Genomic DNA, 21,369 nt, shown 5'->3' on the forward strand with positions numbered 1-21,369 from the left:
TGAGGTATGGGAGGAAAGCAGGGGTCTTGCTAAGCATCCACAATTACAGGAGACCATGTGAACTCCAGAGAGACAGCAGTGGGGGTCAGGATGGAACCGAGGGTGCTGAGGCTAAGAAGCAGTGCTACTACCTGCAAAGGGCGCCCTGGGTGCTGTGGTTATGTCTGTTTTCAAGAAAGGAGACAAATGGTAATAGCTTAAGAAGGGCTTGTTTCCCTACAGTCTGAAACAGTCACCCCTAAGATCCTCACCGCCTCCTATCTATCAGTAGCCAAAGACTTGCTCCCCGAATTGCAGTGCGGGTTCCTTCCACAGAGAGGCATGGTGGAAGATTTACATCTTGAGAACCCGAGGTACAGCTCTAATAAACTCTTGAATTTTCTCTTTCAAATCCAGCCATGTCTTCCCCGCCCCCCAAGCTGCTCCTCAAAACCTGCCTCTGTGCATCTAATGGTCGCTTTCGGATTTGCGTCAAATCTTCGTTAATATCCCTGAGAGACGGCTGCTGCCTTACAAAGTGGAAGCGATTGTTATTGCAGTTTCAAGTTCCAGTCCTGAGCTGTAGCTCCGCAGTTCCCAGGCTGAAACCGCCACTGTTATACACCAGCTACCCCGGACTCTCCGTCGCTGCCCTCTCGCACAAGTCCCATCACCTTCGGCCAGTTTCCGGAACCAGGCGCTCCCTCTGCATTGGTTGGAACAATTCACAATGAATTTACATCACAGCTCCCGCGACTTTGATTGGCTGGAATGGGAGGAAACCCTGACGCCATTTAGCAGGTTCCTCCGCCCTTCTCTATCCGCATGGCACTGTCCATGGAGAGAGGGTGGAAGTAGACGAGTTGGCCCCCTCCCCCCCATCCCTCCTGCTTCCCCACCAGGGTGTCTCCAGCGATGGGGATGTGGCGGAAGGTAGTGCAAAGTAAAGCGAAGTTCACCTCAGTACGCTCTTACCAGTTTGTCCTGTTACTTATAGCTGCCTTGGCCGTGTTTGCTTTTTACTACTTTGGGTCCAATCATGAAAATTTCTCCAGCGCCACCAGGAGAATGAAAGAGAGCCAGGCAGGGAAGAGTGCCCAGAGCGATGCTCAACTGGTGGCGAATCTGAGTGGGAAGAAGGCGGCAGAATCCCTGCAAAGTGTCACTGCAGTTAACGGGCTGTCCGACGGGACGGTACACTTGCACGCCCTGATGATGTTCACCAAAGTGGATAAAAACTACGCTCTCCAAGAAAAATTTACGGTTGCAATTAAGTCCATGATAAAACACGCGGTACTCAAGGATAAAGAAGTGCTCCATTTGCATTTTGTTAGTGATGCACCCAGCCGCAACATAGGCGAACCGCTTCTCCTAAAGTTGCTTCAAGCCTCTGCCTTCAAGTACCAGGTACCCGTCTAAGTTGTTAGCATCCTGCACTCTCTAACGATGGGGAACTGAAATTTAAGAAACTAAATATCTTTCGAAATTAGTAGCAATGAGTTGGTTTATTATTGTCACATATAGTAATGATATCATCCATAGAGATATTCTCAAAACCTAAGTACAAAGTTTGTATATCAGGTTGTTGTAAGGGGGAAAAAAAAATAACAAAACACAAAACTAAGTGTTAGTTACAGAGAAAGTGCAGTGCAGGGAGTTAAATGTGCAAAGCCCATGGCAGGAAGATTGTGAGGTCAGTTCACAATGGACAGATCTGTATCAGCAAGATAGACGCTGTCTTTGAGCCTAGTAATGAATACTTTTAAGCATTGTATCTTCTGCCATATTGAAGGGGTGGAGTGTGGATGATTATGTTGGCTGCTTTCCTACGGGAGTTGGAAATGTCGACAGTGTATGGAGGGAAGGGATTGAGTCTAGTTTTGGTGATGGGCAGGGCTGAGTCCAAAATTCTCTACAATTTCTTGCTGTTTTGAGCAGAGTGGTTGCGATACCAAGCTGTGATGCATCTGGATAGGATGCCTTCCATGGAACATCAATAAAATTGCTGAGGGCCAAAAGGAACATGTCAAATATCCTTACTCTTCTGACTAAATATACACTAGTTTACTTTCTAGGTTATTGTGTCTGTGTGGTTCGACCGGAACGGACTGTTGGTGATGCTTTCTTTAAGACTTGAAGCTCTCAACCATCTCCACCTCAGCACTATTCATACGTACAGGGACATGCGCCCTGATGTGCTTCCTGTAGTCACTGACGAGCTCTTCTGTTGACATTGAGGGAAGGTTGTTATCTTCATACCATACCACTAGGCTCTCCATCTCCTTCCTGTACCCACCTGGTTGTTACCCGCCTGTCATCTGCAACGTGTAACTGAAGTCAGAGTAGAGTCTGGCCACACAGTTGTGAGGATACAGAGAATAGAGCAGTGGGCTTGTGGGCACCAGTGTTGTAGATCATAACGGTAGAGGTGTTGCTACCTTTCCTTACTGATTATGTCTGATGGTGAGGAAGTCAGATCCAGTTGCAAAGGGAAGTGCTGAGCTTGGAGGTGAATCTGTTTGAATTATGGTCTTGAAGACGGAGCTGTGTTCAATAAATCTGGAATTCACAAGGTTATGGGTGATTTCTTTGAAGTTTGCATAATAGTGGGGAAAACATGATCCTCCTCTGTCAGAATCAGAATCAGGTTTATTATCACCGGCATAATAATAATGAAGAAGAAAAATAATAATAAGTATATCAGTTACAGCACACCTATATTGAATAGATTAAAAATTATGTAAAAGCAGAAATAATATATATTTTAAAAAGTGAGGTAGTGTTCACAGGTTCAATGTCAATTTAGAAATCGGATGGCAGAGGGGAAGAAGCTGTTCCTGAATTGCTGAGTGTGTGCCTTCGGGCTTCTGTACCTCCTACCTGATGGTACCAGTGAGAAAAGGGCATGCCCTGGGTGCTGGAGGTCCCTAATAATGGGCACTGCCTTTCTGAGACACCGCTCCTTGAAGATGTCCTGGGTACTTTGTAGACTAGTACCCAAGATGGAGCCGACTAAATTTACAATCCCTTGCAGTTTCTGCTGGTTAAGGAATAGGGGTCATGTGTCTGGCTCTAATGTTTTAAGGTTCATTCGGCAATTTCATTGGGGAAAACCCAATATGTTAAAAGGTGGGAAATTCCTCGAACAAATGGCAGTTAATTAACTTTAGATTTTTTGATAGTTTTGTTAACCAGAGGTAGTAAGACAAAATGGGCTTATGTGGCAGGTTAGCCGTGATCTTATTGAATTAATTTAAGAGACTCACTTGTTTGCTGCCATTCTTGCCATTCTGCATCTACTTCATTCATTCAGTTGGTCCATCAGCAACAATTGTACATTCTCTGAAACGGGAGACACAGGTTGACAGGGTGGTGAAGGAAGGCATGCATTGGGTATAGGAGTTGGCTCATCATATTACAAATGTACAAGTTGTTGGTGAGGCCACAGTTGGAGTATTGTGTGCAGTTCTGGTTGCTCAGCTATAGGAATGATGTCATTAGGTTGCAAAGGGGGCAGAAAAGATTCATGAGGATGTAATCAGGACCAGAGGGCATAAGGTACAGGTTTCCCCCGCCATCCAAAGGTAGAGCGTTCCTATGAAAAGGTTCGTAAGCCGAAATGTCGTAAAGCAAAGAAGCAATTACCATTTATTTATATGGGAAAATTTTGTGAGCGTTCGCAGACCCGAAAATAACCTACCAAATCATGCCAAATAACACATAAAACCTAAAATAACAGTAACATATAGTAAAAGCAGGAATGGTATGATAAATACACAGCCTATATAAAGTAGAAATACTTTTCCACAATCATTGCCGGCACTGTTCTCCGTAGCAAAAATCTCACGCAAGCGCTGTTGGCAAAAAACACTCTCTCCAGTAACCTTTAAACTATGAAGCTGCCAAATCATACCAAATAACACGTAAAAATACACAGCCTATATAAAGTAGAAATAATGTACGTACAGTGTAGTATCACTTACCGGAATTGGGAAGACAGCGCCGAGCACACTGATGATGGTTTGTTAGGCTGAGTCGTCGCAGGTTGGGGTGGTGCAGTGGCCCCCACCCTCTGGGCAGCGACCCAATGCCGATCCACGAAGCATGCAGGGGTACAGCAGTAGCCGGGAAGCACACAGCACATCTTTAAGAAAAAAGCCAAAATAAAGATGCTAATTAATTAGGTGCCACCCGATACATAATTGTCAGCCCAGATCAGAGGCAATTGCTGATTGCATCGCCTCTGATCTGGGCCGACAATTATGTGTTGGGTGGCACCTAATTAATTAGCATCTTTAGTTTGGCTTTTTTCTTTAAGATGTGCTGTGTGCCTCCCGGCTACTGCTGCATTCTTCGTGAATCGGTATCTGTCCACGGCCTGGGGGTCGGGGTGGTGGGACACTGAGGTGTCATCTGTTTCCATTAGGGCAGGCAGCTCATCTTCTCCTATGACTGCCCGCCTTGATGTCGAAGGTTGAGGTTCGTTGTCTGCTGTGGCTGATGTGGAAGGCTCGCTTGACTGCTGAGCCTCGCGCATTTTTCTGTTATACAGTTCTTTGTAAGCACTCAAACCATCCCGCAAATATCCCCTAAACCTAAGTACTCTTTCAAAATTAAAGCCGTACTTTACCATTGCAGCGAAAATCTCACGCGGTTGCTTCACATTCATTTCGCTAATGAATTCGGTTTCGATTGTTATCCTTTCCTCTTCCAATTGCATCAGCTCTTCATCTATCAATTCTTGGTCATGGGATACCAAAACCTCTTCAACATTGTATTCGTCAGCTTCCACAAGCCAAACTCACGTTGTCCTTACTTCATTCACCACGATCGAAACGCTTAATTATGTCTAGTTTTACGCTAAGTCTAACACCCTTACGAGCTCTTTCAGGCTTTTCTGACATCTTAGAACTCATCTTGTTAACGGCTGCTCACAGGCACGTGTTTAAGCAATGCCGGTGAAAATGCCGGTCCGAATCCGGGGGAGAGCGGCTGCTCGGGGCACGCACTGCCTTTTATCGCGCACTGATTTCTTCACGTGCTGATTTTTTTTCGTAACAGTGAAAACACCTTCTGTTAGTGAAAACGGGGAACTAATGTAGGTCTTTCGTAACAGTGAGGTTTCGTAAAGTGAACGTTCGAAAAGCGGGGGCACCTGTATAAGGAACTGCCAGAGGAAACAGTGGTGAGGGGTACAACTACAACAATTAAAAAGCATTTAGGGTGGAACATGGATTGTTGTCTGTGTAACTATGATATTCCCTTCGATTTTATGTACTTAATGGCTAGGTCTTGAACATTGTAAACTGGTGTATTCACTGACAAATGTAACAATGTTGCCTTTAAATTTTAAATCTTCATTTTCATTACCTCTTAATGTCTCTTTGTATCATTAAAGTCAGTGACTGAGAAATGCTGGTGGAAGAGAACAGCCCGCTAACAAACCCTGTACTCTATTTAGTCTATGTCTGCGTCAAACATCATGCCAATCTAAACGTACCCCATCTCTCTGCGTGTAGTACATGTCCCTAAATTCCCTGCTGTTAATGTACCTGTTGAAATGCCTCCTAAACATTGCTATTGTATCTGCTTCCACCACCTTCCTTAGCAGCATGTTCCAGTCACCGGTTAAAAAAGGACTACTTGCCCTGCAAATCTCTGAAACCTCCCCCATCTCATCTTAAACTGTGCCCTTTATTATTTGACATTTCCTTTCTGAGAAGACCGTAGGGCATAGGAACAGAACTAGGCCAAGTCCTCTCTGCCATTCCATCATGGTTCATTTATTAACTCTTTCAACTCCATTTTCTGCCTTCTCCCAGTAACTTTTGACACCTTTACTAATTAAGAACCTATCACCACCTGCTTTAAATATACTCTGTGATTTGTCCTCCACATCCTATTGTGAAAGTGAGTTCTACAGGTTTACCACCCTCTGTCTATAAAGAGGTTCCTAAGCACCTCTGTTCTAACTCAGACTCTGTAGCCCATCAAGGCCTTCCTTAATTTTATCGGGTCATCTTGGCCCGAAATGTCGACTATACTCTTTTTCATAGACGCTGCCTGGTTTGCTGAGTTCCTCCAGCATTTTGTGTGTGTTGGTCTTTTCTGAAGCTTCCACATTCTTCCTGTGATGAGGCAACCAAATCCGAACACAATACTCCACAAGTGTGGTCTAACCTGTGTTTTATAGAGCTACAACATTACCTCGCAACTCTTAAACTCAATCCCCTGACTAATGAAGGCCAGCAGACCATGTGCCTTCGGGAGAATGGGGTTAAGAGGGATTATAAATCACCCATGATGGAACAGTGCAGCAGACTCGATGGGCAAATTGGCCTAATTCTGCTCCTATGCCTTATGGTCTTAATCACCCTATCAACTTGCACAACAGCGTTGACTTGAGCCTTAAGATCCTTCTATTCCTCCATACTGCTAAGAATCCTGCCTTTCACTTTGTATCCTGCCATGTGGTTCGACCTTCCAAAGTATATCACTTCATACTTTTCTGTATTGAGCTCTACCTGCCATGAACTCTCTCCACTGGTCTCTGTATCTTGTCAATGTCCTGTTGCAATCTATGACAGCTTTCTACACTGCACACCTCCACCGTTCTTCGTGTCATCTATAACATTGCGTAGAATGTGAAAAAAGTATCAAATATATTTATTAAAAATATCTTTGATAGAGATCAGTAATGCCCTCCTTGCATCCTGAAAGTTTTAAAATCTCGCACAGAAACAAGCACGGTTTAAACTCCATAATTTGGAATACATGCTGAATTGAATATATAAGCACTTGTAATGAGTTAATCAGTGCCTGATAGATTGAAATATTTACGGAGCTGCTTTCCTGCACAATTTGTACATCTAAATGACTTACCATCGAAAACATGGATTCTTAATTGTGAAGATGGAAATGGGCATTGTTATACTTCCCTACTGGAATTTGCCTGTCAATATTTCCAGTGATAATAGAATATCACTAAAATGTAACAGCAACAATGGTTTGCAGAGAGTAGGAAAGGTGCCATTTGCTGTTTAGTTGTCAGCAAAAGGATGTAAATAAGAAGGTGTGTGCTTGTAGTATGGGTTGCCTGCTGTAGTGTTTTAATCATTGCTTTAACTTTGGATTTGTCAAAAGAAATATTGTAGAAGATCTATTATTTAGTGTTGTTTTGGATTTTTCTTGTGTGAAGCAGTAACGGCATGTCCCATGTGTCACCTTTCTTTCATTTTCTGCTTCCTTCTGATCTTTCAACAGAAATGAGCTTGGTCACAACCATCCAGCTTAACTTTTCATGTTCCGAGTAATTTTTTATACTCATAAATAATCAGCAAATGCAAATAACTTGGTCATATGAAAACTCAATGCTAAAATACCAGGATTGTTATGATGCTCTGATTATCTGTCTCTCAAGTAGCAATTCGATCATTCTGTTCTTGGCTATTGTGATTCAGTGTATGTATGATGAAGAAATCTTTGAATGCTTGTTAACATAAATTGTTACAGGTTTCTGGAAGTAGAGCTGCAATATACTTTCATTTCTGGCTTTCCTTTTTTTTTCCCCCCCTATAAAGTTTGCAGCAAGGTTTTGTGACACCAACCTCCTTCATAGAGTTATTGTGTCTGATCATCCTAGAAGCCTTGTATGAATGCCTGGAAGAGTCCTGTGAGATTAAAAGTTGATGACCATAATGATCTTTAGTACAGTTAGTCTTGGATCTGAGAAGAAACTCCTGCAACTCTTCATGCTTCATGTAATATGTGCTCCAGCACCTTGCAGACAAATCTGAACAACAATCCAGTTCTTTAAAATTATATTTGTGAGTAATTTGACATATTTGTAGAGCAGTATGTTTGAAGAATATTTTTTGGGATTCCAAGTTATTTTGATTCAGAGGAAAGTCCTATTAACATATGTTGGAATTATGTCATTCTCATTAACTGCATTTAAAAGAAAATATTTGCAGCTGACATTGGCAGAATAAAGTTAACTATTGATCAGCTTGATCTAATAATCGTGTTGGTTTATCCTGCTATTATCCCACATTGATAATACCCTAATGCTGTTAAGTTAGCAGTTTATGTATGGAGACAATACTAGTGAACGTCCATTATCAAAATGTCAGCACTTTCTGATTTTAGTTCAACTTCCAACTTTGCTTTCAATCTTTAGGTTTTTTTTATTATTAACTGATTTCCTTGTTGCTAGTGGATGCCAGCAACTAACCTTTTGAGTGATCAAACTGTTGACCATGCTGTTTCGCTGAACACCTAGGCTCTGTCCGCCAGAGAAAGCAGGATCTCCCAGTGGCCACACATTTTAATTCCACATCCCATTCCCATTCTGATATGTCTATCCATGGCCTCCTGTACTGTCAAGATGAAGCCACACTCAGGTTGGAGGAACAACACCTTACATTCCGTCTGGGTAGCCTCCAAACTGATGGCATGAACATTGACTTCTCTAACTTCCGCTAATGCCCCACCTCCCCCTCGTACCCCATCCATTATTTATTTATATACACACATTCTTTCTCTCTCTCCTTTTTCTCCCTCTGTCCCTCTGATTATACCCCTTGCCCGTCCTCTGGGTTTCCCCCCTCCCCCTTTTCTTTCTCCCTAGGCCTCCTGTCCCATGATCCTCTCATATCCCTTTTGCCAATCAACTGTCCAGCTCTTGGCTCCATCCCTTCCCCTCCTGTCTTCTCCTATCATTTTAGATCTCCTCCTCCCCCTCCCACTTTCAAATCTCTTACTAGCTCTTCTTTCAGTTAGTCCTGACGAAGGGTCTCGGCCGGAAACGTCGGCTGTACCTCTTCCTAGAGATGCTGCCTGGCCTGCTGCGTTAACCAGCAACTTTGATATGTGTTGCTTGAATTTCCAGCATCTGCAGAATTCCTCTTGTTTGCGTATTGACCATGCTGTAGAGTTAGTGGTTCGAGAGGCTGCCCCCTTAAATCTGAGGTCCTATTGCACATTTACTTTGTGTTTTGCTGATAACTATTAGACATATGATGTCTGGAGCAGTCCTGATCATGCAAAGTGAGCTAAATCTTTTAATAACACTTCCAAAGAATTTACTTTTAATGCTGATTAAGATGAATCCAGTATCTTTCATCATTTGATCGGATACCTGGTGCATAACTGTCTGCATCTGGGGAGAGGGTTTATTGTTCTCTGAGGGAAGAGGGGAAGAGAGTAATGTTGGGAATAGATAGATAGATACTTCATTTATCGAAGGAAATTACATTGTCACAGTAGCATTGCAAGTGCACAGATATACATGTAACACTGTGGGAAAGGTTTCACTGCTAATGTAACGGTCTTTCTGTAGAAGCAGTGTTTGGGTCATGGTCAGAGATAACGGGTGAGCTGTCCAGTGACGGGAGGGTGTTTTCATGCTGTGTACCTGACACCAGGGTGATCTGGGTCTTTTGGTTGGCGGGAGATGAAGAGAGAAGACGCTGCAACGGGGCCATGACCCGACGAAGGGCGGGAGGACTGGAGGAGGATCGGCGAAGGGGAAACCGGGAGCTTCAACTTGTGCACTTTAAAATGGACCCTTTTCTTTCTTTGCTTTTTCTTCACTAACCCTGTAGTCAAATTAAGAATTATAGAGCTAAATCATTTAATTGTATACGGTGTACTGTCTGTTGTTTTGTGGTACTGATTTGTAACAGGGTAACGAATCACGCAGCGTCCACACAAACAGGAGGTTTCGGGGTGGACTCGCTTCTGAATCTCACCCATCTGGCAGGGCCAGAGAATGTCTTCCCAGGACTTACTCAGCCAGCAGAACCTGAAGGTTACATACAAATATACCAATATTAGAAGAGAAGTAAGAAAGAATAAAAAGTGAGTTACCTCAAACAGACTAATGGGGATGAGGGGGTCATCACTTCCCGGCTATAGGCTGACTCCTAAAATCCATCTCTGTCTCGCTTGTCTTACTGATGTTGAGCTGCAGATGATTCAGCTTGCACCATTTGACAAGGTCCTCCACCAGGGCCCTGTATTCATTCTCCTATCCTCCCTTAAAGCACCCAACAATTGCTGCAGAGAATTTCTGTAGATGACATGACTGTGTTGTATCTAAATTCCGAGGTATACAGGGTAAACGGGAAAGGAGCCAATACAGTCCCCTGTGAGGCCCCAGTGCTACTTATAGCTATGTCTGACACACAGCTCTGAAGCTGCACAAACTGTGGTCTGCTAGTCAGGTTGTCCATTGTCCAGGATACGATGGGAGTGCCAACCTGCATTGAACGGAGCCTTTCCCCCAACAATGAAGATTGTGTGGTGTTGAAGGCACTTGAGAAATCAAAAAACATGATCCCTTGCTTATCCAAATGGGAGTACAAATAGGAATATTTATATTGATAAGGTGCCTGGTCTTTAATTAAAGTTTAACTGCTCATCATTCTTTAAGTTCATTTTGTCAGTTTTATTTATTCTAAATGATAACTGTTTGAATTCCAATTCATCTCACAGTTCCTGTTGCAATCTTGGTGATGAATGTCAAGCAAAGTTTGGGCTTGTTAATCTAGTAAGAAGGTGGCAAAAGGAGAAAACCTCAGAGGTGCTAAAGGATAGGGTAAGAGTCATGGGAAAAGTAAATCTGGGACATAGTTTCAAATTAAGCAGTTAATACAGTAAAGGAATCAAAATAAAGGAATTTTTAAAAAATCTCTACAGATGTACTGTTTCTGACTGACTGCATCACTGTCTGGTGTGGGAGTAGGGAGGTGGCTACTGCACAGGATCAAAGGAAGTCGCAGAAAGTTGTAAAATTATTCATCTCCACCATGGTATTAGCCTTAGTAGTATCCAAGATATCTTCATGGAGCAGTGCAACACACACACAAAATGCTGGAGGAACTAGGCAGGCCAGGCATCTATGGAAAGGAGTACAGTTGACATTTCAAGAGCACTGCCCCAGGAAGGTGGCATCCGTCATTAAGGACCCCCACCACCCAGGGCATGCCCTCTTCTCATTATTACCATCAGCAAGAAGGCACACACCGAGCGATTCGGGAACAGCTTCCTCCCCCTCAGCTATTCAATTTCTAAATAGACATTGGACACTTCCTCAGTACTTTTTAAAAATTTCTGTTTTTGCACTATTTATTTAACTTAACTATTTAAGATGCATGTAATTACTGTAATTCAGTTTTTTCTATATTTATATCGCATTGTGCTGCTGCCACAAATTTCATGACGTATGCTGGTGATATTAAACCTGACTGACTCTGATACTGAAATGTAAACGTAAGAAGCAGAATTAGATTTATTACCACTAGGACGTGTCATGAAATTTGTTGCTTTATGCTAGTAGTACATTTCAATACATAACTAAAAACAACTAAATTAGGGTAAGAAATGTGCACTTAAGATGCAGACACTTCACCACATCTGCAGTTGTTTAAAGGCCTGCTGGAAAACTTGCTAAAAAGTGAAAAGCTTAGCTTTAAGGTGAGAGGGGGAAAGTTTAAAGGAGATGCAAGAGGCAGGTTTTTTTTAAATAAACCCAGTGGCAGGTGCCTGGAACATGGTGGAACATTCTTTGTTTAGAATGCATTTAGACAGGCATGTGAACAGGGGATAGAGGAGTATGGTGAGATTAGTTTAATTTGCCATCATGGTTGACACAGATACTATGGACCTGTTACTGTGCTGTATGTTCCATTCCAATTTAATCAGCTCATTTACTCTGTCAATGTTTTTCAGTTAACTACTTCAATATTTCTTTATGCTTCTCTATCAAACTATTCAGTGGAATAATGCTTTATCTCATCAGCTTTTGTTTAGTTCTTTCCTTGTCTATTTTAATACAGTTAGATTTATTGCAAGGCTTGTTTTTCTGAGTTAAAGAACCTGACCTGATACTGTGTAAAAAGGATTGTTATGGTCATTTTGAGCTTGTGCCCTGTATACAATCAATGAAATATCAAACATACTATCACATGATTGTACAAGGCCTTTTGAATTGTTGAATACGGTTAAGAAGGAGCTCTTGTTTTGGATGGCAGTAGGGATTTGGGGAAACCTAATTCTGGGCTTTTGTATTGAAACTTAATTTTTGCTGTTAAGAAGCACAAGTCTGAAGTGGAATGGCAGGATGGACAAAATAAAAAATGCATTGAAAAATATGTAAATCACAAGATTGAAATAGGCCAGGAAGTAGCAATCTATTTGAGTGGCTTTATTGTGGTTTCCCTGACTCCATTAGGCTGCTGGTACAAACAGACTCAAGGTGGGCAATGACTTTAACCCATTTCCAGAACAGGAGAACGGGAACAGAATTGGTTTGTCTGTGTGAGAATTGCCTCTCAGCTTTTGGTAGGTGTGTTTTGGATTTATTTGGAGTGAGGGGTATAGCTTTTACTATTTGTTTCTAACATACTCCCTTTCTTTTGGCTGTTGTGAGCCTGGACACTTGGTGGTGCTGTTGGACAGAGGGGAAAAACATCAAATCAAACGACTGATTGGGCAGCCTGCTGGGCGATGAACCAGATGGAGTTCTGAAGCAGACGCTCCTTCCATGGGGAATGGTGCTTTCCCTCTGACTACACCATGCAATGTGGAAGTTGGGGACAAACTGGAGGCCAGACTGAGCTCTGGCACCGCAAATAGAAAGTGAAGGAATTTATTCAGTTTTAGAGTGTATTTTAACTAAACTAATTTATAAAAGTGTTATTTAAATCCTAAGAAACATTTAAAATCTCTGAATACTAAAAATGTAAACAGTAAGATGTGCTTTGAACAGCATGGACTGTTGAGGTGATGGAGTTTTGCCTGCTGCTGGTGAATTGCTTGCAATGTGCTCAGCCTCCCGGGGACTTTCTTTAGCTTAGCTGTCTTCAGAGCAATGGGCTGAGCTCAACTTGGTTCAGTTGTAACAAATGGAGGCGGGTAATGGCGATAACGATGATGTTGTATTGTAATGGGTGGTAACCTCTTTTTCACCATTTAGGCTACGTCCACACTATGCCGGATAATTTTGAAAATGCTGGTTTCGAGTAAAAATGACAGGCGTCCACACTAAGCATTTTTCCAAATATCTCTGTCCACACTAACATGGATGTTTGGGCGAATCTCCTCTACTGGGCACGCGCAGGACACACAGAAAACAAGCGAAGAGGAAACGGTATACTTGGTGCGCGTTTGATAGGGAGTTCACGGACAGTATGACCTGGCTGACGACGAGCATTGAAAAACTGACTAACTTTGTTGCATTAATAAAGCATTTTGTTATATGTATAAAACATGTCTGCATCAGAGTTATCTTGTATTTCCATACAATGTTACATTAGGCTGTTACACATCTTTTGTCAGAGAAGTACTTGCATAAATAGGTAAAGCACCTTCATACAAGCAAGGACAGAAAACAGGGCAAAGTGAGTATACTTATTTATTCAGTAAGCTATGGGTCAAAGTATTTGGTGAGTACATTTCTAACTCTTCTGGCTTCAGTCTCGTTGCTGTCTGTTCTGAAATTGTTAGGTTGTGTGGGGGGTTGTGTTCAAGAAAACAACGAAATGCTGCACTGCTGCCATCTGTTCCGGCACGTCATGACAGCGTTTTTAAATAGTCAAAAAAGCTCACTTTATAATTTAACTTTCACGCCATTCACACCGACTGTGCGTTACAACAGCCGTACGGCAGTGCTTGCGCAGTACCGAGCAGAAGCAGAAAAAGCATTGTTGTTATGGTGTTGTCATGACAGCGTTTTTAAATCTCTCCGTTTACCCTGTACACACTACAATGGATATTAGGCGTTTTCAGATTTATTTACTCTGGAGACCGTTTCTGAAAATCTCCGTTTTCGGGGAATGAAGACGCTGCTTTAGTGTGGACGGAGGGTCAAAACGAAGAGAAAAAGCTTCGTTTTCAAAATTAGCCAGCGTAGTGTGGACGTAGCCTCAGGCATGTGTGTACTCATGCATTTGACAATAAACTCAGTTTTGACTTTGAACACATTTTATGTGTGAATTTATTGCGAATTTGTGACCAGTTCAGAGAGAACTTCAGCACTGGTTGTTTGAAATGAGTTTAAACTGTGACCTTCCTCCTTGTCCTCGTCTCGTGTCCCAGTATTTCAAAGGGCACAGTTCTGCTTGAATTGACATGGAATTGATTGAAGTTCTACATTTATTTTGAATGTCCACATGTTGTTGCTGGAAATGTCAGTAAATACAACTCACATCACTTTCAAGAATAGAGGCATTGAATAGAGCAAGTTTTTGATTTATTGAATACAGTCAGACTTGTAGAATACTGTCTTATATTGGATCAATGTTGGAGACATGATTATTTTGAGTGATACTTTGATTTGAGAATGACAGGAATACTTGTTTAACCTTTGACATTATGACAAGTTTTTGCTTGAATGAATGTGGTGCGCGGAGTATTTTTTCAATAAAGGCTACTCATTTTGCAATTTGCTATGGCATTATCCCATCATTGAAATCCAGTAAGATCCATTTAGAAAGTGAGCATCTCCTTCTCCAGCAATATATGGAAATATCCTTCTCATCAATTAATTCCTGACCACCACAGAAAGCTCTTCCAATTGTAATTGAAGTTTTGAAATCTGAATGGAACTTGAAAAAGAGCCATTAAACAAATATTGAGAAAGATTCCTTACGGAAGCCACCAGCTGTGGTTTACTCATTTGGTTAAGGGCACTTCCATGTTGGACATAGATACTGGATGTACAAATGGAAAATTTAAATAGTGCCTGTTCGTGTTAGTCACCTGGAACAGATTATGGAATACTTTTCTCCATTGGAAATCAGAAATAAAATGTGATATGCTGTGCTTTCCTGCAGAATTAACAGGTTTACCCACCAAAATATAAAATTGGTGCAGTTGCCACGACATATTTTTAAAAAAAACATATTTGCAGTCCTGTCCTCCAGGAGCTAGTTTGTTTCAGGGAGGAGCTGATGTTTCAATCACTGACCAGTTAATCCTGCAAATGGAAATGCTGAAAGCCAGCTAAACATGCCAAGAGTTGTATGCAGGTATCTATTTTTGAACTGCGGAGAAATCGTTGACATTGTCGGTGGATAGATGCTTAATGTGCTCATATTATATTCATTGCCATGCTGTTTTAGCAGAAGTATTTACCCTTTTAAAAAAAAATCTGCATTTCAAGAGCAAAGAGCTGCCAACGAATCACTCCACGGGGCAGCACAATGGGGCAGCTAGCTGAGCTGCTGCACCACCGCTCCAGTGACCTGGCTTAATCCCACCTTCTATGCTGTCTGTCTATGTGCAGTTGTGCACATTCTCCCTGTGGTCGTGTCAGCTTACTCGAGCTTTAGTTTCTTCCAGCATCCCAGAGATATAAAGCTGATAGTAATGAATTGGTGACTGTGAATTGTTGCCGGTGTGTATGAATCGTAGAACCCGTGGGAGGTTAGTCAGGAATTTGGGGTGAATAAAATGCCATCAGTGTCAATGGATACTGATAGTTGACGTGGACCAGAGGGTCTGATTTCATGCTGTGTGACTCTATAACTAATTGGAGCTTGTCCTCTGAACGTGTTGAAACAGAATTATTCAGTATTACAGTTGGGTGACCTCACTTCTGGAGTTAAATACAAAGTTAGGTTGTGCATTGTGCCTTGTACATCTCCCATTAACTTTCGTTTGACACTCATGTAAAGTGATCTGGGATGTTGTACTTTGTTTGAGGGGCTGTAGCAATGAGGGTTTGTTTCTTGGAACCAGGTGCCCAGTATAGAATGGACAAATCCTAACCTGTGGGTAAGGATGCAAATAGTAAGCGAGGCATTTTTTTTGTCATTCTATAAGTTTTGGTGGATCTACTTGGGTGGCAGTGAAAGATAGCAGCTTTCAGTAAAGCTGGTTTGTAATTGGTGGATTTAACTTAACTTACATTGCTGGAAATTGCAGTTTGACTTGGATGTTGCACAGTTAGGCTCCCCGTAAGGCCTGGTCTAATAACTTACAGCTGATCTCCAAGAAGGGTAGCCATCTTGTGAAGGGCCTGTACTTGCTACTGATGACTGTAGCTCAGAATACACATTATCATATGATGTTTTAACTAACACTATATGCAAAAAAAGTTAACATGTTTGCTAATATTTGACTCAAGGAACTCTTTAAGTGTTTTAGGACCACTTGGAAGGTTCACTATCTCTTCATTTTTGACTTTCAGACTTACAGTTGAACATGAGCTCTGTAAGTCATTGTAATTTGTCCATTTTGCCTGTGGTGTTTTGGGTGAAGTTTTCAGACTTTATTGACAATCCATTTTATTAGTTCAAGTTATGATGCTTAAAGATTTGTCAAGTTGGCAGGGTTATTTGTATCTCATTTTCTTACAACAAGGTCACCCTGAATGCAGATGGATGGTGGGAGGTCACGCAGCTTATTAAGGTTATGCTGGCTCTCGGAGCAATGGCATTAATCCTGCTCCCCCGCATTTCCCTGTAACCTATTCTTTTTTGCATATGCACGTGCTCCTTGTCTCCACCCTGATCCTCCCACCATCCATCTGCATTCAGGGTGAATTGCAGGCTTAGTCCAGCTGATGGGGGCGATGGGAGGGAACCAGAGCACCCAGGGAAGACACAGGATCACAGGCACATGATGCAAACGCCACACAGAGCACTGGAGAACAGGACTGAACCTTGGTTACTCTGCCACCCTCTTGAGGAAGATTTAATCTCTGTGTAAACAAATGGATAGTCATAAAAACCCTCCTGCGCTGAAACAAGATTTCTGGAGTCCCTTTATTCAGACTGGAGGCAGACAGATCAAGTGTGCTGTGATCCCACAATAAGACCATAAATCATGGGAGCAGAATTAAGCCATTTGGCCCATCAAGTTCACTTCACCACTTGATCATGGCTGATTTATTATCCCTCTCAACCCCATTTTCCTGCTTACTCCCAATAACCTAATGCCATTACATATTAATCAAGTATTTTCCAACCTCCACTTTAAATATACCCAATTTCTTGGCCTCCACATCCACTTGTGGCAATGAATTCTATAGTTTCACCACTCTGGCTAAATAAATACCTTCTCATCTCTGTCCTAAAGGATGTCTTTGTATTCTGAGGTAGTGCCCTCTGGTCCTAGACTCCCCCACGTCCTCTCCCAGTACACTCTTATCTTTGGCTTTCAATATTCAATAGGTTTCAATGCGATACCCCTCCCAAACAAGAGAAAATCTGCAGATGCTGGAAATCTGAGCAGCGCACACAAAATGCTGGAGGAACTCAGCAGGCCAGGCAGCATCTATGGGAAAAAGTACAATTGATGTTTCTGGCCGAACCCCTTCAGCAGGACTCCCACTCCCCCCTCCCCCATTCTTCTCAGCTCTAGCGAGTACAGTCCCAATGTCATTTCCTTACCAATGTTGAACAGTTGGTGTCAAGATGGAGTGATTGGGCGACCACAAGAATTAAGTAGAATTTACAAATGACAGTTCCTTGGGGCCATGAATGTCTTTGGCTAATGACAGTTTCAATATTTCCAGCACTGCTGCTGCCTTCTGTGTAAGTTGTGAAGTTTATAATGAACTGTATATTTTCCCTGACAGGTTTCATTCCATGATGTTGATGCCATGACTCAGAAGTTATTCCCTGTTGTTGAAGCAATGCAGAATCTCTTCAGTGCTGGCTCTGGTGCCTATTACAGTGATTCCATTTTTTTCCTGTCAGTTGCTATGCACAGAATCATGCCAGCAGGTAAATATTTGACTTGTTATCTGAGCAGTGGGTCTGTTGAAATATCTTGGAATCAGTGAATGTTGAATGTTTGCTCTGTTAAATAATTCACATAAGTATCTTCTTCTTCCATAGTGAATTTGGCTCATACATGTATTAACTTATTTGCAATGTAACTTTGCATGTCATAAGGAAATATGCTGAAAGTTGATTTTATTCATTGCAGAGATGTGTATTGCTGGTGAGTTCAGTAATTATTGCCTCAGCCTAATTGTTCTAGGGAAGGTGGCACTAAGTCACGGCCTTGAACTGGAACCGACCTGGTGAGCGCACACCCGTTGGTTTAAACCAGAGATGATTAAGTAATGACGATATATTTCTGAAGTGGAATGGTGTGTGACTGGGCAATCTGCAGGTGGTGCTGTTGCAAGGTGCCTGCTGCCCTTGACCTTGCTGGTACAGCGCACAGGTTGGAGACAAGCTGATGAAGTAATCCTGGTGTTAAATGTTGACTGGCAGCCATCAAGCTGCTAGAATAAAGCTTTACACCGCTAGCGATTTGAGGTTCAATTCCTGCAGTTGTCTGTAAGGATTTGGTGCGTTCTCGCCGTAACCATGTGGGTGTCTGCCGGGTGAGTCAGTTTCCTACCGCATTTCAGAGGATTAAAGAGTAAGTTGTAGGCATGCTGTGTTGGCGCCAGAGGCGTGGTGACACTTGTGGCCTATTGCAGCACGTTCGGACTGTGTTTGTATCAAAAACAAACCACGCATTTCACTGGATGTACATGTGACAAATAAAGCTAATCTTTCAGACATCTTTAATCACGTTGGCTGTGGAGGAGCTGAGCACTGATCAGTAGTCATGAGACAGCGTACCCTGGTGCCCTCCTCCTGATCATCAGCCACGCTAGCTTGCAGAAGTCTTTGACATCGTGCCACCAACGTGTCACCTGTGGTACCAGAAGAGCTGAAACACTTGATCTCCACCAAAAAGGCTGGTTGTGATGTTACATTCCCGCACTTTGGCAAGTCTGATCAGCTGGCTGTACTACTTCTCCCGGCGTACAGGCAGGGACTAGGGGCCGCGGCACCGGTGGTGAGGACTGCCAAGGTATGGACAAGGAGTGTTTACAGGACTGCTTGGAATCGGTGGACTGGACCATAGAAAGTTTCATCTTTGGATCTGGACGAATATGCCACAACCATCACTGGTTTCATCCAGTGCTATGTGAAAGAGGGTGTGCCTTTGAACATACTGGAAGTCCTGGACGAACCTGGAAATTCAGTCTGTTGAGAACCACGTGTGTTATTTACGACTGGCGATTCAGAATCCTTTTAGAAGTTCAGTTATGACCCACGGAAGCCCATTGTGAAAGACAAAGGCAAATCCATCTGCATTTAGTGGCATAATCAGAAGCCTGACACCATTACTTCCTATAAGACAAAACCTAACAGCACAACTGGTAGTGATGCTTCACTCCCCAATGCCTTCTTTATATGCTTCAAAAGGGAGAATATCGCAACACCCGTGTGAATCCCCACAATATCCGCTGACCCAATGGTCTCTCTCGGTGACCTATGTCGGAGCGTCCTTCAAGAGGGGGAACACTTGCAAGGCATCAGGCCCTGATGTTGTAGCTGGCACTGAAAACCTGTGCTGACCACTGTGGCCAGGGGGTTCAAGGATATCTTCCAACATCTCACTGCTTCAAAAGAGCATCAATTGTGCCAGTGCCCAAGAAGAGCAGCTGCTTCAACCACTGTTACCTCGTTGCACACACATTGACCGGGATGAAGTGCTCTGTGTGGTTGGTCATGGCTAAGATTAACCCCTGCCTCAGCAAGGATCTGGACTTGATGCAATTTGCATCCTGGCACAAGAGGTCTACAGTGGATGCAATCTCACTGGTTTGGACCACCTAGACAACAGCTGTTGCTGTTTTATCGACTGTAGCTTGGCATTCAACACAGTCATCCCCTCAGTACTAATCAACAAACATTACAATCTGGCGCTCATTGCTCCCTCTGCAACTGGATTCTCAATATCCTTATCAGAGTCGGTGTGGGTCAGTCCTCATACCTCCTCCTCACTGACAAGGCGTACCACGAGGATGTGTGCTTAGTTCACTGCTCTAATCTCTCCTCACTCATGCTGCTGCCTATAAATTAGCTGATGACGCTGCTGTTGTTGGCAGAATCTCAGATGAGGATGAGGAAGTATGGAAATTAGCTGAATTACCCGACTGACTGGTGTCGCAATAACTAACTTCACAGCCAGCGTCACCAGGACAAACGAATTGAGTGAAGACTTCAGGGGCGATGTGGGTCGGCGGTGGAAATGTTCAGTAACTTCAAGACTCTGGGTCACAAGGGATTCTACAGATGCTGGAAATCTTGGGAAGCACACAACATGCAGGAGAAACTGAATGGATCAGGACTGATAAGTCTTGGCCCAAAATGTTGACAGTTTATTTTCTTCATAGTTGCTGCATGACCAGCTGAGTTTCCCTAGCATTTTGTGTGTTAAGTTCCTGGGATCAACAACTCGGGGGTCAATCCTGGGCTCAACACATTGACATGGTCACGAATAAGGCATGCCAGTAGCTATATGTAGATATGTATGTATGTCACCAAATCTCTGCAAGTATACCACAGGGAGCCTTCTGAATGATTACATGATCACCGAAGGCTTCAATAAACAGGATTGAAAAAGGCTGCAGACCCTGCCAGCATTATCATGGCACAACACACCTCACCTTCGAGGGCATCTTCAAGAGGTTCCTCGAGAAAGTGGCACCCTCCCCTCCTGAAACTTGCCCACTTCTTGTTACTACCATCAGGGTGGAGGTTCAGGAGCCTGAAGACCCACACAAAATTTTAGAAGATGGACGTTAATGGTTATTGCTGGCTAAATGTGGTTGTTCACGTTTCTTCTGGAATTCAATCCTTGTTCCATTCTGTGCCAAGGCTGTGAACTGGAACTGAGTGGTTTGATCGACTCTAATCTAGGCATGTTTGAGCAGATTAACATGGAACTCGATAGCACTGTCAATGGTATCTTCGACTACTTCGCTGATGGTGGAGTGGTAACCAGCAGATTAGATTTGTTACTGCTTTGCTAGTAGCAGGATGCACTTGGGCAATTGTCCTTATTGTTGTATCAATGCCAGTATCGTTGCTGTACTGGAACAGCCTGGCTAAAGGCAGGGCTTGTTCTGGAGCACAGCTGTTCAGTCCTCAAAGCTGTTTCTTAATGTTACATGAACTTGAACAGCCACGTTTAGCCAGCAATGCCAAGTGGTTATCTCGGACAAAATGTACTGGCTCAGTGCCTTTAGCACTGGCGACCTGTTACTATTGAGAATGAAGATGTTCTTTGAGACTAGACTTTTGGTATTGGCATTCCTGATTTAAATGTAGCAGGGCCACAGTTTTAACGGTCTATTGTTTGTGAGATTGATTAGGACATGAGCAGGCAGATTAACAAGGTCAGGTAGTTTATCCTTTTCATCCACCAGCTACTGTAGACCTAATCAAACAGGTACATTAATTAGCTGTGTGATAGTTTGGTCTGTGGTTGTGCTACCCAAGCCATTCCTAGTGTTGAACTTTGACGTCTGTCATTGAGGGCACGTTCTTCCAAATGTTGTAAAGCATGGAGAGACATTGATTCACC

At 42.8% G+C, this 21,369-nt stretch overlaps 1 protein-coding gene across 1 annotated transcript in view; it reads left to right on the top strand.

The window, feature by feature from the left end:
- The first annotated feature begins 791 nt into the window (after positions 1 to 791).
- Positions 792 to 21,369, top strand: part of xxylt1 (xyloside xylosyltransferase 1) — a 174,687-nt gene continuing 154,109 nt past the window's right edge. The window contains exons 1-2 of the mRNA XM_072255283.1: positions 792 to 1,386; positions 17,567 to 17,714. Of these exons, the coding sequence (XP_072111384.1) occupies positions 895 to 1,386; positions 17,567 to 17,714 (640 nt within the window). The 5' untranslated portion in view covers positions 792 to 894. The remainder of the gene's footprint in view (positions 1,387 to 17,566; positions 17,715 to 21,369) is intronic.

The sequence above is a fragment of the Mobula birostris genome, chromosome 4 (assembly GCF_030028105.1).
Source record: "Mobula birostris isolate sMobBir1 chromosome 4, sMobBir1.hap1, whole genome shotgun sequence".
NCBI classification, from domain to species: Eukaryota; Metazoa; Chordata; class Chondrichthyes; order Myliobatiformes; family Myliobatidae; genus Mobula; species Mobula birostris.